This window comes from Rutilus rutilus, assembly GCF_951802725.1.
Source record: "Rutilus rutilus genome assembly, chromosome: 15".
NCBI classification, from domain to species: Eukaryota; Metazoa; Chordata; class Actinopteri; order Cypriniformes; family Leuciscidae; genus Rutilus; species Rutilus rutilus.
In genome coordinates, this window is record NC_140220.1 from 20,661,647 (window position 1) to 20,678,820 (window position 17,174).

At 43.5% G+C, this 17,174-nt stretch overlaps 1 protein-coding gene across 7 annotated transcripts in view; it reads left to right on the plus strand.

Moving 5' to 3' along the window:
- The window catches only part of rad51b (RAD51 paralog B), a 75,343-nt gene that overhangs the window by 31,182 nt on the left and 26,987 nt on the right, over window positions 1-17,174 (plus strand). For all 7 annotated transcript variants that reach the window (XM_084433130.1, XM_084433133.1, XM_084433132.1 and 4 more), the window contains 2 exons: window positions 1,309-1,381; window positions 16,725-16,834. In XM_084433130.1, the coding sequence (XP_084289256.1) occupies window positions 1,309-1,381; window positions 16,725-16,834 (183 nt within the window). The remainder of the gene's footprint in view (window positions 1-1,308; window positions 1,382-16,724; window positions 16,835-17,174) is intronic.

Here is a 17,174-nt window from a genome sequence, read left to right on the forward strand (position 1 = left end):
CCAAGACGGGTTCCACTCGTAACAGGCCTCACAATGGTCAATCAAAGAAGTTGAGTCCCTGTGCTGTGCGTCAGGTGCAGAAGCTGGCTTCAAAAAACAGATGCATGAGTGCCGCCAGCATTACTTTAGAGGTTGCAGAAGCGGGAGGTCAGCTTGTCAGTGCTCAGACCATACACTGCACACTGCAACAAGTCGGTTTGCATGGCAGTCCTCCCACAAGGAAGCCTCTTCTGAAGCTGGCTCACAAGTAAGCCCGCAAACTGTCCAAGAGCATGAATTACTAGAACCATGTCCTGTGGTCTGATGAGACTAAGATAAACTTGGGTGGTTCAGATGGTGTCCAGCATGTGTGGCGACGCCCTGGTGAAGAGTACCAAGAAAATTTTGTCTTGCCTACAGTTGAGCATGATGGTGGTAACATCATAGCATGGGGCTGCATGAGTGCTGCTTGTACTGGGGAGCTGCGCTTCATTGAGGAAAACATGGATTCCAACACGTACTGTGACATTCTGAAGCAGAACATGATGCCCTCCCTTCAGAAACTGGGCCGAACGGCATGATAACGACCCCAAACACACCGCCAAGATGACAACTGCCTTGCTGAGGAAGCTGAAGGTGATGGAGTTGCCAAGTATGTCTCCAGACCTGAACCCTATTGAGCACCTGTGGGGCGTCCTCGAGCGGAAGGTGGAGAGGCGCCATGTGTCCAACATCCAGCAGCTCTGAGATGTCTTTATGGAGGAGTGGAAGAGGGTCCCAGCAACAACCTGTGCAGCTCTGGTGAATTCTATTGCCAGGAGGATTAAGGCAGTGCTATAACAATGGTGCTCACACAAAATACTGACAATTTGGACACCGTTTTGACATGTTCACTAGGATGTACTCACTTTTGTTGCCAGCTATTTTGACAATAATGGCTGTATGTTGAGTTATTTTCAGAGGACAGTAAATACATACTGCTATACAAGCAGCACATTGACAACACTAAAACATATCCAAGTTTCATTTCTATAATATTGTCCCTTGAGAAGATATACTAAAATGTTTGCTGAAATGTGAGGGGTGTACTCACTTTTGTGAGATACTGTATGTAGGCCTATTTGCCTGTTTAAAATTTATTTACCACATAGCCCAATAAATAGTATTATGTAATAATAGTTATGTCAACATTTGTTAAGTAGCGTGATGATGGAATTCAATATCTGCTGAACTTGCATAGTGTCAGCAGACTGTTTATTCTCATCTTTCTGTGATCTAATCTAACTGGACTAAACTGCAGTACAGATGTTTCCCTTCTGTCTCCCTCAGGTGGTTTTAACTAACCAGATCACCACACATGTGGGCGAGAAGGTTCACTGTCCTCAGAGGAATCAGGCAGATGGTAAGAACAGCCTTCCATCGTCTGCTGGAGTCTAAACTTGATTTTTGAGGAGAATGTTTTTGTTTAAAATGACCGTGTTTTGGGATTTGATGGTGGAAATTTAGACCAGAAATTCCTGTCAAGAGGCTCTTCTGTTTCATCCGTCCCTAATGAGCCGTTCTCTGATCTGGCTAATGGAAGTCATCGTTCCAAGCCATTCCGAGATGGTATGTGGGATAAATGAGCGTCAGATATGACCTTCCACACAAGCAGCTGTTGTAGGTTTTTCGGAACTACATCATTGACCCTGGGAAGATGGTATTACTCTAACCAGGGGGCTGAAAACACGATCCACTCGCTCAACAAACATGTCTGGGCATTATGCGAATCCCACGACATCTCTGATTCCATGGCTGTGCAGTGACCCGTGTCTTCTGTCACTGTATATGGAATAGTGCAAGTATACTCTGGCGTACATCCAGGTGTACAGTTGAAGAGGGTCTTGTTTTGGGGCAAAGCTTTGAGGAAAGAGAAACAGGCACCGTTCTCATGTTATCTAACAGACACGTTTCTGTCCTGTAACTTTACCCCCAGACATCGTTTTTTTTTATATCTCACTGTTCCACTCGGCAAGGTGGAGTTACCAGGAACTCTTTCTCCCACTCATTTGCTCTGTATCTTTCTCTCACACATGCACACAAATGTTTTTCCATCTCTTGGGATTATGTAGGGAAAGAATGGCCCTTATACAGCCTCACCCTGTTTATCTCCATCCTTGGTCTTGTCTGACCTCTCACTTAAAGGGATAGTTCACCCAGAAATGAAAACATTGTAAAACATTCCAAATGTATAAACACAGAAGCAGAAGTTTGTTAGATTGTAACAACCCCCCCATAAAAGTACAATTTATTCATGCTTGCGTTCAAATCAACATTTAAATGCATCTCAATTTGTCACAAGACACTAGAGAACTAGTATTGTTGTCCTGTACATCTTTGAGATGCCATGTTTGAATGTGCACAAGTGAGATTCTTCTGATCAAGTGAAAGATTTTTGCGAGTTTTTCATGAATAACTACTCAAATTTCTGTCTGTGATATCTCACAAAGAAATCATGGATTCAGAAGACTTTAAATAAAGTGGGCAATGTTAACAATATTATTATATCATCTATAAAAATTTTGAAAAGAAAAACGCCATAACTTATTCCAGTGCAATGATTTACTTTAACCCTTTAATGCACAAATGTTTCGCCAATCATTATTACATATTCGGGTCTTTAGCGACCCGTATCTATATCTAACACGGATAGATCTCTACCTGCCGCAATAATATAAAACTCTCCTGATATTAGAGTAACAATTACGGAAGAATAAAATAAAGTGTATTGTTACCTTCTGGAGCTTGGAAGGGTCCAGTTTGAGCAGATTTTTTTATCATCATCACTGTCCTCGTCAGAGCTCATTTCCCAGTACATTCAGCATCTGGCTCATATTCGCCATCTCAAACATATTCTCAAAACTATAGTTTTCAACATCTTCAAAAGCAATATTTTGATAGCTGACAGCTTCTTCACCAGATCCACCATCAAGTGACAGTGACACTAATATTTGATTGCGTTCAGTACTTGATTGCAGTAAATCACTGAACCATTTCAAGATTTGCTGATGATATTTCCTATTCTTTTGTTTTCTGCCTGCAGTAACTATGAGTGAAATGTCACTTCATCATTGCGTTTCAGACATTGCCATCTTTTGGAATAAAGGTGAATTGCACTTATTCAGTCATCAAAGATTCAGTTGTGCAGAAAAAATATACTTACGACTAAAATAGTATTCTGCCAGGCCAGTAGTTGGTGATGTCACTTTGTAAAGAAACACTACACGCCTACAGACTGAACACGTAGTATGCGCATGTCACAGTTTTCACAAATTCGTGTTTCTGTAGTTTACACAGAGATGATAATGTTATCATTTGCAAAAACTTGCACTTTGAAACTTGTTTTCAAAACTTTGCGTTTTTAGGCCCCCAAAACCCTATTGTCGTGTTAATGACCGGCCAAAACGCATAAAATGTTTTGACGTTCAATCGGAAATTGTGTTACAGTCTATAGTTAACAAACCCCCAGAGGACAGTTAAAGAAGTCTGTATAAGCAGTTCATTTAAAACAGCCTACTTTAATATGAATTAAACCGTCCAATCTCATACAAAATACCACTGAAAAATATATGCAATATCAAAGTCTGGGGTAACATGAAATGATTTTGTTTTCCGCTACAGATATACAATAACATTGTGTTATATTAAAATGTAACATTAACAACAGTAATTTGAACATACCCTTAGTAAAATTAAAGAGCAACATAAATGTGCAAAAAAGATTTAATAAAACAACTAGTATTTTCAGTGCTGACTAGCAGCAGTATCGTTTAGTTGACTTGTCTCACTCATCCTTAATTAAGACAGCCAGTTCTTGAGAAAATGTGTTTTCCTCTTGGCCTTGGTATTGGAAACTACTTTTGAGGTCTTTTGTTGAAGTTGTAGACAAAAGGCCACACCTGCAGTTTGTATCTGCTTCCATAGTTAATCTGAGATGTTGACTATTGTCCAGAATAGTAGTTGCTCTCGGCTACAACTGGCTGCTGCTTCAAGCTTGTGATGAGGCCAATACACATAAATCATAACAGACCTCAGCAGATTTACTCACCATTTCCGCTCTAGTCACCAGCCATTGGCTTCAGATTACTTTTGGGGTCAGATTTGATTCCAGTGCTTCTAGTCTAAGGTCTGTGTGTAAAAGAGGCCACTGTGATTTAGTTCAGAGCTCCTCTGAACACTGATAAGAAGGCTATTTTGTGCAGTACGATAGGAAAAAGCATGATAGAGCAGGTTTCCTTTGTTTAATTTTCTCCTGCATTTCTGTAACTTTCTAGAGGATTTTAGCATGCTGATATTATGTTGTGAAATTTCCTACGAAAAGGGAGTTTTCTAGGAAATTTCACATTGTTATTATGAAGATGCTTTATGAAAACATCAAGCAAGCTCAAATCAGGGGTTTAAAAGCGGTGGTAGCTTTAGGTAAGATTTATTGTCCAGTAGCTACACTAAATCCTATTTTCCCATAAAAAACGGCAGCTGGGTTTGCACTGTTAAAAATACAGTGACAATATTATAGATATTACAAGAATTGTACATTTTACAACTTACATTTTATTAAAGTCCCCCTGTGTTGAAAATCAAGCTTTTAATGTTGTTTATATGTCTATGGTGTTTTTAATATGCTTTAAAAGCATAACCATGTGCAAATTCATAAGTCAACACCATTGCTGAGTATTTTCTCTTTAAAACTGCAGTGAACCAAAGACAGTCTAAAAATCGCTGGTTTGAAATTGCTGGTGTTTCTGACGTCACAAAGTAGTGTAACCAATCTGATCAACGTGAGTGAGTGGAGGCGGGGCTAATCTGCATATCAATAGAACCACGTATACTAAATGAGGCAAGGGTTTAGAGTTACATTCAAGCTATTTTAAGGCATGAATAATTTATTTCAAGGAAAAAACATTTAAATATGTAATTTTGATGATCAAAGATGAGTTTTAAGGGATACAATTATTGTCTACACGGGGACTTTAAGTAATATGTTAAAATACCAATCTACTTGAACTCCCAAAATCTACTTTTTATCTTAAAATGCATTGAAATAAAAAATGAAGACAAAATACTATCAGATGCTAAAAATACTCACATGACACTAAAATTAACTAAATAACAGAAAATGTAATACAAAACGTCTAATGTACGTTAGCAACTTTTTTTCTTGTTTAGAAAAAACAAACTTAAATATGTCATATGTCATGAGACTTATAGAAATTTCATTTTACCGTTTTTGATTGTAAATTATATAGAAATTCTTAGTTTTACCTAACAAAAAAATTATAAAATTGACAGTATTTTACATTCAGATTACATATAATGCAATGTTAAACCAATTTGTATACAGTAAGGTAACTTAAAGTTAAAGCAGTTAACCGTTTTGTACTGTAGCATTTTTACAAATCATGAGGAACGGAACTAGATTATGCACGATGCAAGGGTTTTGATGTTTACTTTGAAACAAAGAAAGAAATTTTTTCTCTTATCCAAAGCAAATTGATAATTGTGCAATCAAAGTTTAAAGCAGCTTTAATTTAAACACAAAAATGCAATCACCTGTTGAGAAACAACTGATCAATTTGTGCTAGATCTGACCTCAAAACGATGTAATTAATGGGCCTCCTTAAAACCAACTAGTCCTAGTCATTCAAACAACCCACCAATGAAAGCATATAGTTTTGCAGATATGCTTGTAGATGTACAACAAATCAGCAGATGAGCTTTATAAACATCAATGAAACATTCACAAATGTTTTTTTTTTTTTTTAGTTGGAGGATAACATTAGAGAGAAGACTGTTGGAAAAATTGCACCTCTGCATGATTATTGGCGCAATTCAGCTTTCAAACTAAAATCAACCCAGAGGACAAAAGAACTCTGCACATTTTTTAACCACATTATCTTTGAATCTACATCACCACATGAAAGACGTTCCCTTGTCTATGTCCAGCCCAAGTCAACAACTCTCCCATTCCCCTGTTTGACAATCCATCAATAAAAACATTTGGACGTGCTGAATTTGGTGCAAACGCAAATTGGATCCTATAATAACTGATTTGCAGGGTATTAAAAAGACAGCTGATTGAATTCTTTGAATAGCCCTGCTTTCACAGTGTGGGAAAGCAGCGCCCATGGCTTCTGTTGGGATCGGAGAGAGTAGGCGGATTATACTGGAACCCAGAGCATTGATTTAAGAAGCTGGGTCTTAACAGGGCGTCACATTTGTTTAGTCTGGCCCTTTCCAACCTTATTACCATGAACTCGCATTAAGTTGCATGGTCATTAGTCTGCGATTCTTTCAGACATTGTTAGGGGAATCCACTTAGAATGAGTTGTTCCTGTTGATAGCGCTGTATATTTGCACATGGTTTTAGTGCCTGAGTCACCATATATTAATTATGCAAATAAAGTAACCCACGAAATCTGTTGAACACAATTCACACAATGCAGTTCCCCATCTTGAAGGTCGGTTCTGTACTGCGGAGAATACAGCAGACTAACGTTTTTTTTGTTGTATTTTACTGTGACTCGTCTCTTTAAAATGTGCTCATTTACACACATCAAGTAAGTGTTTATTAGCAATAATAATTGGCTGACTAACTACATTATTTTACTTATTACTCTGATACTCACCAAATAAATATGTGGACATGAAGTATTGGTTTGAGTTTAAGTAGTAAGTACAAGTATATATTGTAAATGAAAAAGATCAAAATGAACATCCCAACAATACTTAATATTGAAGTCCACTAAGGTCATTTTCACTACAGTCCTATAATCGATAACTGAGATGCAAGATGGGTTGCAGTTGCGTTTGTATTAAATGAGGAAGCGAGTCTGTGGTGTGATACTAGACACAATTATAGGTTTTCAACAAGAAAATGAAGATTCTGTTATCTATTACTCACCTTCATATCGTTCCAAACCCATAAGACTTTCGTTCATCTTCGAAACACAAATGAAAATATTTTTCATGAAACCCGAACGATTTCTGTCCCTCCATTGAAAGTCCATGTTACCAAAACTTTGATGTTTCAAAAAGTTCATAAAGACATTTAAAGTAATCCATATGAATAGAGGGGTTTAATCTATGTCAGGGTTTCGTAAACCTCTGGGGGTTCACGTGGGAAATGCATGGGGTTCATGAGTTTTTTGAAAAACTAATAATTAACATAATAATAAATGTAATTAATAAACACTTAAAAAAAGATTAAATTGATTAAATATTTTATGTTTGCCTACGTGTCATGTGACCAACATCAGAGAACTGTGAACATTGAAATTATTGAAATAAATCTCAGGGGGTATTTCAAGTAAATGTTTTAGGTTAAAGTGGTTCGGCTGTCAAAAAAAGTTGCGTGAATCAACACATACACATAGAACGAAACAAATATGGTAAACGTACTTGCTTGAGGCGCAGAACGAACCTAATTGGTTCTTGTGCGTCAAGCAAGCATGTTTGAGCTTCTGTTTACCATATTTTATGTGCTCTGTATTAGTGCTGCACCATTAATCGTATCGCAATCGTGATGTCAAGCCTACGCGATTATATGACACAAAATGCTGCGATTTTATATTAAATAAACAAATTAGCGCTGTTAATGCAATTAAAGTAACATCTGTTAATTTTTGGCATCCTTTGGCTATAGTGTTACATGATCCCGCTCTTATTCATGCAAATGCTTTTAAACCATTCATGCGCGATAAGACAAAAAAGAACGCGCTGTCAGTGAATGTCCTCCTGACACACACACACACACACACACACGACCCACAGATAGACGCGCGCCAGTATCGTACAGACAGCGCGCCAGTATCAAGTTCTCTTTCGCGGTAGAACGAACAACACACGTATGCCAAAATGAACGCGCTGCCTGTGAATGTCCTGACTGTGACACACAGAAAGACTCGCGCTAATATCGTGCGTGCGCACAAAACAGCATGCCAGAATACAGTTCTTTCGAGCTTGAACGAACAATAACACACACAATTATGCCCAAATGTTTTTTTGTCAAGTATCTTCATAACAAAAGAGTAGTCTTATGATGAACGTGAAGAGTTGTGACTTGTGAGAGAATGAGGCACGTGTGAGATCCGCGTCTCTGACAGCAGCAGCTGGTCTTAAAGGGACAGTACACAGTAGCCGCTAATTATATCTGTCGCTAAAGTTAATCAAAGAACAAAGGGAACAGAGAAAAACACTCACTGCTCTTGATTAAAGAACTTTTTTCTTTAGGCAGATTATCACTAATCTGTGTGTGCATTTATTTTCCTTGAGAACCAAGCAAGTTAACTCATGAAACCATTTATTTATTATATTGCATATCGCAATCGCAATATTGACCTGTATTATCGCAATATGACATTTTCCCCAAATCGTGCAGCCCTACTCTGTAATATGTGAATAAAAGACTAAATGAAATCTGAACATCATATAAAGCGATCGAGTCTTTTCAGAAGACTTGGATTAAACCGCTCTATTCATGTGGATTACGTTTTTGTGGAATAGACTTTCAATAGAGATACAGAAATCTAACAAGTTTCATAAAAAAAATATTTTCATTTGTGTTTTATACCTGCATGAAAGTCATATGGGGCTTGGAATAACATAAGGGTGACAAAATTATGACTTTTTTTTGTTTTATTTTGGGGTGAACTAACCGTTTAAAGTAGTGGCGGTTTGAGTTACGCCGAATGAAACGGTCTCATATGCGTTGATTTTAGTGAATTTTAGGAATGCCACAAAGTTTTCCAGAGAGCTGAGTTAAAAGGTTGTAATGCTCTTTTTATTTAATGACTTATTGATCAATAGAAAATATACACAAACATAATGTTTAAGTGAAATTTAGCTTAGGAAATCTTGAAATGGTAAATAAAAATGTAAATGTATTATAAAATGAAATTTCAGTTGTTTGCTCCAAAAAGAATGACTGACTTTATTTAAACAGTATTTCAGTCTATCTAGCCTAGCACCTGGTCCGACTGGATTGCGTGTGTTTAGTAAATAAAGCACAATTTGGTGGTAAAATTCTGTGTGAAAAGCGGTGCTGTTTAGTGAATTCGCCCTTTTTATCTGTTAATGTGAAACAGAGCTCAAAACCCATCTGGAGCTGTAAAGTGGTTGGCTATTGTTTCCAAAAAAATAAAAAAATTCTTCGGGGGGGTTATTGAGGATGTTGTTTTTTTCAGAGGAGGGGCCTTCCAGACATCCAGTTCACTGACATGCCGTGCCAGCCTTTTCAGGTTTCTCCCGCATTCGACTTTCCACAGGAAATGTTTTGAGGAAGTGAGAGTTGCTGATGTGACAGTTGTGAATAGTATTGTCAGATTACAGCATGGTGCTTAAAATGTTACACAACACAGAATCATGAGAAAGACACTCAGACCGTGACCTCAGAGGCCCTGGCTGTTTCTGGTTGCGGCGCAGTGGGTGAACATAAACACACAGGTGTGTTTACATAGCAGTTCGAAGAAGACCCGGATGAGTGTTGTGTCAATAGTAACACTGGTAACTTCCTCAGGTGTCTGACCCAAAGAAGCGTTTCCATTGTTCTTCAGGCTTATCATCTGTTCTACACTCAGTCCTTAAACCGCAATAATGACTCGATGGCTCCAAGTATTCAAGTGATTCACTGTAGATGAGTGAGTTATAGCAATTGGGAAATGGTGCAATATGGCTAAACAGCTTTATGCTGAGTCCAAAATGAACCTCCTAATGGTGGGTGAAATGAGAAAATGTACTAGCAATAAATGTTTGTTACTGACTATGAAACTGTATTTTTGCATTTTATATATACACTATCATTCAAAAGTTTGGGGTCAGACTGTCGGTCAGATATGACACTTTAAATTATTAAAAGTGACAGGAAATACATTTATATTGTTACAAAAGATTTCTGTTTCAAATAAATGCAGTTCTTTTGAACGTTCTGTTTAGCAAGGAACGCTGAATATCACAGTTTTCCACCAAAAGTTAAGAGGCACAACTGTTTTCAACATCGGTAACAATAATAAATGTTTCTTGAGCAACAAATCAGTGTATTGGAATGATTTCTAAAGGATCATGTGACACTGAAGACTGAAATAATGATGCTGAAAATTTCAGCTTTGCATCACAGGAATAAATTACATATTCAATAGAATTATTATTTTTTTTTACAGTATTTCTGTTTTTACTATATTTTTGATCAAATAAATGCAGCCTTGATAAGAGTCTTCTTTCAAAAAGATGAAAAAATCTTACCCCAAACATTTGAACAGTATAGCTAATTCACCTAAATGATGACATTAAATTTGCAACTTTGGATGAAAACGTACTCGGTTACTAACGTAACCTCGGTTCTCTCTAGTAGAGGGAACAAGTACTGCGTAAGAGTATCTTACGCTAGGGGAAAATCCTTTTTCCGCGAGATATTGAAGCCAAAAATTATCCTTAATTTTGTAATAATGCAAAACGTGTTGTGGCAGCATACAGACATAGGCAAGACGGCTCGCGCGCCTTTTGGCTGTTCTGCGGCAATTGCAGAAGCCTATCGAGCAAGGCCTAGCGTGACGTCAGACCCAATGAGGGCGCTTCGCGCCCGCTGCGTCATGTCCCGCCGAAACAGGCGTGGCCTAGGCCTATAAATATAGCTCGCAGGCAGCTGATATCTGGTTTTTCATCGTCGAGGCAACCAGAGCGTATGCATGCACGGCAAGATACGCAGTACTCGTTCCCTCTACTAGAGAGAAACGAGGTTACGTTAGTAACCGAGTACGTTCTCTTACGAGAGGTCTCTCGTACTGCGTAAGAGTATCTTACGCTAGGGGACCCAATGTAAGACGCCGTGCGTGCTGGGATCTAACACCAAAGACCCAAGGGCGAAACCCGGGGTTCATATAGTGCACAATCACCCAGGGAACTCACAGGGAGTCCGGGAAGAGGGGGGGGCGAAGCCGCGCTCTTCCACATATAGCAGCGTCACTTAGACGCGGATTACATCATACAGACAGGGCTGGGTACGGCCTGAACTGATGGGGAAATGTGGGTCTTATACAGTTTGCCCATAGCATTCTCTCTTTTTTTTTTTTTTTTTTTTACGGTCGATCAGTGAGCTGTGCTCTGAACCGATAGCATCAGAACAGACAATACTGGTCATTTAGACCGATAGCAGCCTGGCCTGTAGGGCAAGAACCTCTAGGTTGTAAAACCTTATAAATGTAGACGGGGAGGCCCAGCCTGCCGCCATACATATATCTTGCAAGGCAATCCCACTTGACTAGGCCCACGATGAAGCCATGCTTCTCGTGGAGTGCGCTCTGATACCCAACGGGCATTGCACGCCCTTGGAAGTGTACGCTAGCGCAATAGCGTCAACTATCCATCTGGATAGGCTTTGTTTCGACGCGGCTAGTCCCTTAGAACGCCCACTAAACGAAACAAAGAGCTGCTCTGTCTGTCTGAAAACAGAAGAGCGAGACACATAAGCTCTTAATGCCCTGACTGGGCAAAGGAAGCTCGCGTCTCCTTCCTCATCAGAGACCGGTAGGGCTGACAGGGAAATGACCTGTGCCCTAAACGGTGTGTTGAGGGACTTTGGAACATAACCGTGCCTAGGTTTGAGTATAACTCTTGAGTCATTAGGCCCAAATTCCATGCACGTCGCGCTCACTGAGAGCGCGTGTAAGTCCCCTATGCGCTTCACTGAAGCGAGAGCCAGAAGAAACACCGTCTTGAAAGACAGGTGTTTAAGATCAATCGTCTGCAAAGGCTCGAATGGGCCACCTTTCATGGCTTCCAGCACCATAGAAAGGTCCCATACAGGGACTGAGGGAGGTCTGGGAGGATTCAGTCTCTTAGCTCCTCTAAGGAAGCGGATAACTAAATCGTTCCTTCCTATTGACTGACCAAGCGTTGTTCTCGAGAACGCTGCTATAGCCGCCACATAGACTTTGAGCGTGGAAGGGGTCCTGCCCTTATCCAACAGCTCCTGTAGGAAGGAGAGTACCTCCGTCACCCCGCAGTCTGGGGGTGACACGCCACGAGCTGCGCACCAGCCGGAAAACACTGACTATTTCGAGGAGTAGAGACGTCGCGTAGACGGAGCTCTAGCCTGCGTGATCGTGTTTAACACTCCCTTTGGGAGGTCAGCGGGTACCCGTTGATGGCCCAAACATGAAGGGACCACAGCTCTGGGTGAGGATGCCAAATCGAGCCGTAAGCCTGAGAGAGGAGGTCTCTCCTCACTGGCACTGGCCACGGGGCAGTGCTCGCTAGCTGCATCATAACTGGGAACCAGGGTTGGTTTTTCCAGAACGGCGCTACGAGCAGTACTGAGCATCCTTCTTCCCTGATTCGCTCTATCACCTGAGGCAGGAGAGAGACAGGGGGAAAGGCATAGAGCGGGCAGCGGGGCCATACATGAGCCAGCGCGTCCCTGCTCTTGGAGCAAAATTCCAGACATTGAGCGTTTTCTTGAGACGCAAACAGGTCTACTTCCGCTCTGCCGAATTTCTTCCACAGCAGTTGGACTGTCTGTGGGTGTAGAGACCACTCGCCTGCCGGAACATTGTTCCTGGACAGTCTGTCTGGTCCTATATTTAGGAGCCCTGGCACGTGCGCCGCTCTCAGCGAGCGCAGGTTGCGCTGAGCCCACACCAGGAGGCGTTCTGCTAGCCTGTGCAGGTTCCGGGACCTGAGGCCGCCTTGGCGATTTATGTAGGACACCACAGACATGTTGTCCGATCAGACCAGGACGTGGTGTCCTCTTATTTGTGGACAAAAACACGTCAGCGCGTTGTCTACTGCCATTATTTCGAGGCAGTTTATGTGCAGAAGCTTCTCCCGTTCTGACCATTGGCCGAAGAACGGTCTGCCCTCGAGCAGCGCTCCCCATCCCGAGGTGGATGCGTCCGTAGACACCACCCTCACCCTCGAGGAAGTCCCCAGGCTTACACCTGATTGGTACCAGTCGTTTGCTTTCCAAGGTTTCAGAGCTGTGATGCATTTCTGATTGACCTTGAGACGAAGCAGACCGGAGGCCCACGCTCGGCGTGGTACTCGCACTTTCAGCCAGAACTGCAGTGGGCGCATGCGGAGCAAGCCCAGCTGAAGCACTGATGATGCTGAGGCCATGAGACCTAGCATCCTCTGAAATTTCTTGAGCGGGACAGATGCGCCGGAGCGGAAAGAGCTCGCTGCGCGCTGAATGTCCAGTGTGCGCTGTGGTGATAGCTGTGCTATCATGGACAGCGAGTCCAGCTCTGTGCCCAGAAAAGATATTATCTGTCTGGGGAACAGAGAACTCTTCGCCCAATTGACTCTGAGACCCAGATTCTCGAGGTGATCGAGTAAAATGGTCCTGTGCTCTACGAGCTCCGAGTGAGATTGAGCTAGAATCAGCCAATCGTCCAAGTAGTTCAGTACTCGCATGCCCTGTAGTCTGAGGGGTGCGAGCGCTGCATCCATGCACATCGTAAATGTACGGGGTGCTAGGGATAAGCCGAACGGCAGGAATGTGTACTGATATGCCTGGCCCTCGAAGGCGAATCTCAAAAATCGCCTGTGACGTGACGCTATCTGTATTTGAAAATACGCGTCTTTCAGATCTATTGATACAAATCAATCTCCTCGGCGAATTTGCGCGAGGATTTTTCTGGTCGTGAGCATTCTGAACTGTCGCTTCGCAAGCACCCTGTTCAGTTGCCTTAGATCTAGTATGGGTCTGAGACCCCCGTCTTTTTTCGGTACCAGGAAGTATCTGCTGTATAGCCCTCCTTCGCTCTGAGCATGAGATAAAGGCTCTATGGCCCCTTTGCTCAATAGTTTCACAATTTCAGCTCGAAGTAGATGTGCTACTTCTGTTTTCACCGTGGTTTCGACGCGCACCGCATAGCGGCGAGGGCGTCGGCGAAACTGCAGTGAATAGCCTCTTTTTATAATGTCTAGCACCCACTTCGAAACCCCGAGTAGCCTTGCCCATGCATCTGCACGAATAGCTAGGGGTTGAATGCGAAGCGCGCTCCGTTCGCTCAGCGACAGAGGGGCTTCGGTGTGCTGTAACATAAGCATCGTGCTCATGACATTTGAGGCAGGGGGCGTGCTGATATCAACCGAGAGGGGGAGGGCTGGGCGAGTCCCGTATGAACTGTCATGTCTGTGCGTGGATGTGGGCGTGGGATAGCGGGCACATTTACAACACTGAGAGCATTGTCCGCCTGAGCAGAGCGAATGCACGTCGATTTCATGTGCGTGAGCCCTGTGTGACGGGGCTGTGCTTGTGTGTAGGAATGGGCACTGGGCAGTGGGCATTTTGTCCACACCATCGGCCGTGGCCGGGACACCAGAAAATACACTCTTTTTGGGATTTATCTGGGTAGCCGTGAAAACGGCATTTGTGTGCAGGCAAGCGGGCAGTGGAACCGGCTTGTTGACTGCGAAAAACACTGGACCAGTCGCATTTTTTGGAACTGGACGAACGATGAGCTTTGGTGGAGGTCCGGCCGCAGCGGGACTTGAACACCGTCTTTTCCCTAGGCGTGCTAGGACGACTTCGGGGCCTCGGGCTTCACCACAATCCTATGCCATGGCCCACGCGGGGCGGGGCGGCGGCTGGATGAGCGAGAGCGCGGTCTCGCGCTTCGGGCCTGTGACGCTTTCTGTACCTTGGCGAATCTTTCCGCGAAATTCTTGACGGAAGATCCAAAGAGGCCAGCAGGAGAAAGCGGAGCGTCGAGGAACGCGGCGCGCTCGGACTCGGACATCTCGGAGAGCGTTAGCCACAGGTGTCTCTCAGTCACGGTGAGAGAGGCCATGCTCCGTCCTATGGCCTGTGCAGCAGACTTAGTAGCGCGGAGAGCGAGGTCCGTAGCACTTCGTAAGTCTGGCACGCAGATTGCATCTGGTCCTTTCTCGTCCAGCTTTCGGAGGAGATCGGCCTGGAAAATCTGCAGTGTGGCCATGGTGTGCAGCGCTGACGCAGCCTGCCCGGCGGCGGTGAAAGCGCGGCGGAGCAAGGATGACGTCGTGCGGCAAGCTTTAGAGGGTAGCGCCAGCTTAGTGCGCCGTCCAGTGGAGGGCGGGCATAAGTGGGCTGCTATCGCCTCTTTGACCGGCGGCAGCGAATGGTATCCTCTGTTCTTGGCATCGTCAACAGCGGAGAATGCCAGAGAAACAGAAGGGCGCATTCTAGCTGAATAGGGGGCGTTCCAGGACTTAGTGACTTCTTCGTGTAACTCAGGAAGAAAAGGCGCTGGTTTGGACGCAGGCGAAGCGCGCTCCCCGGGCAGAAAGTACCCATCCAGCCGGTTGTGAGCAGGCTGCTCAGGCGTAGACCACTCGAGGCCGAGGCTCGCCGCGGCCTGTGCGAGCACGCGCATGAGCTCTGTCTCAATGCTAGCTCTTTTACCTGACGATGCGCGGGCAGGGGGCGCGAGATCCTCAGAGCTCGCCCAGTCCTCACTGCCTGACGCCAGGATAGAGCAGGAATCATCTTCTCCCGGTGGGGCTTCCTCGACAGCTTCGTCGACGGAAGCGGCGGCAGACTGCGGCCGCTGTCCGTCAGGAAGAGAAGCTGACGAAGTCGGTGAAGCAGACGGGCGAACCGGCGAGCTTTGGCGGCTGGGAGAAGGTTCCGGGACCCGCTGAGCACGGCGCTTTTTACGGCGCGGTGCCACGGCGGGCGGGGGTGCAGTCTTGGCGAAAAATGCCAGGCGAGTCCTCAGAGTCGCCATGGGCAATAGCTCGCAATGAGGGCAGCCGCCGTCAGCGAGCGCGAGAGCTGCATGATCCTCACCCAGGCAGGAAACGCAGATCAGAGTGTGGCTCTGCACGTGCCGCTGGAAGGCATCTTTAGAAAGACACTAGCTCTTTTAGAAAGTGTGTGTCGCAGCGGCGAACAAACACACAGCACAAAGAGTGAAAGGATATGAGCGCCGGATAGCGCAGCGGGAAGGCGATTGAAGGCGGCGCGGCCAGCGACTTCAGTGACAACTCGTCCCGCTGAAAAGGCTTCCTCAGACGGCGCGGCTTCTTTCCGGATCCAGCGATGCGTGTGCTTCGCTTGAAGGATGAAAAATCAGATATCAGCTGCCTGCAAGCTATATTTATAGGCCTAGGCCACGCCTGTTTCGGCGGGACGTGACGCAGCGGGCGCGAAGCGCCCTCATTGGGTCTGACGTCACGCTAGGCCTTGCTCGATAGGCTGCTGCAGTTGCCGCAGAACAGCCAATAGGCGCGCGAGCCGTCTTGCCTATGTCTGTATGCTGCCGCAATGCGTTTTGCATTATTACAAAATTAAGGATAATTTTTGGCTTCAATATCTCGCGGAAAAAGGATTTTCCCCTAGTGTAAGATACTCTTACGCAGTACGAGAGACCTCTCGTAAGAGAACAGCTAATTTGTGCGCATGTTTTCTTGTCAGATAAAAAATGTATATGACTCAAAAAAATAAATAAATGATATTGTGTAATAAAGAATATGTCTTTAATTTAAATCATCATTTAAGGGAGGTTCAGGTGATCATTGTTACAATTTGGTTTAAACCATCTTACAACTTTGGAACAGTTATGTGTCATCTTACATTTTACAGTTCTAATAAAGCAACTTGTTAACTGTTAGCAAACTACAGTTTTATTTACTGACCAAAGCCAATTTTTACCCTAATTTGGCACTTGACAAATGTAAAGTTTGAACCCTGACTGTATGAAATCTGTTTTGTTTTTTTGGGCCTTCAGTATCTACTGAGGAGGACTCTGGGTTTGTGACAGCGGCGCTGGGAAACACATGGAGTCACTGTGTTAACACACGCCTCATTGTCCAGTATGAAGACACAGAACGGAGACAGGTACACACCCTTTTACTCCTCTGTGGGAATTAGCAAAATTTAGTTTGCCATAACGAACGAATTCAAAACCAACCAAAAGACACCTAACCAAGTGACCGAAATATTTAGTAGATTTACGCATTAAAAATATACAGTTTATTCTCTTGGGAAAAAATGGACCAAAGGGAATGATGACATCATTTTGAATCACACCGTTTTTTTGTCTAGTTAGATTATCTCTAGAATGATAATGTAATAGAGTGCAACAGTTGGGTTCCGGAAGTTAAAATTCTGTTCATTTTCTGTTTCTGTTCATAGGGAAATTTATTTTTAACAAAAACATATAAACCTTTAAAGACAC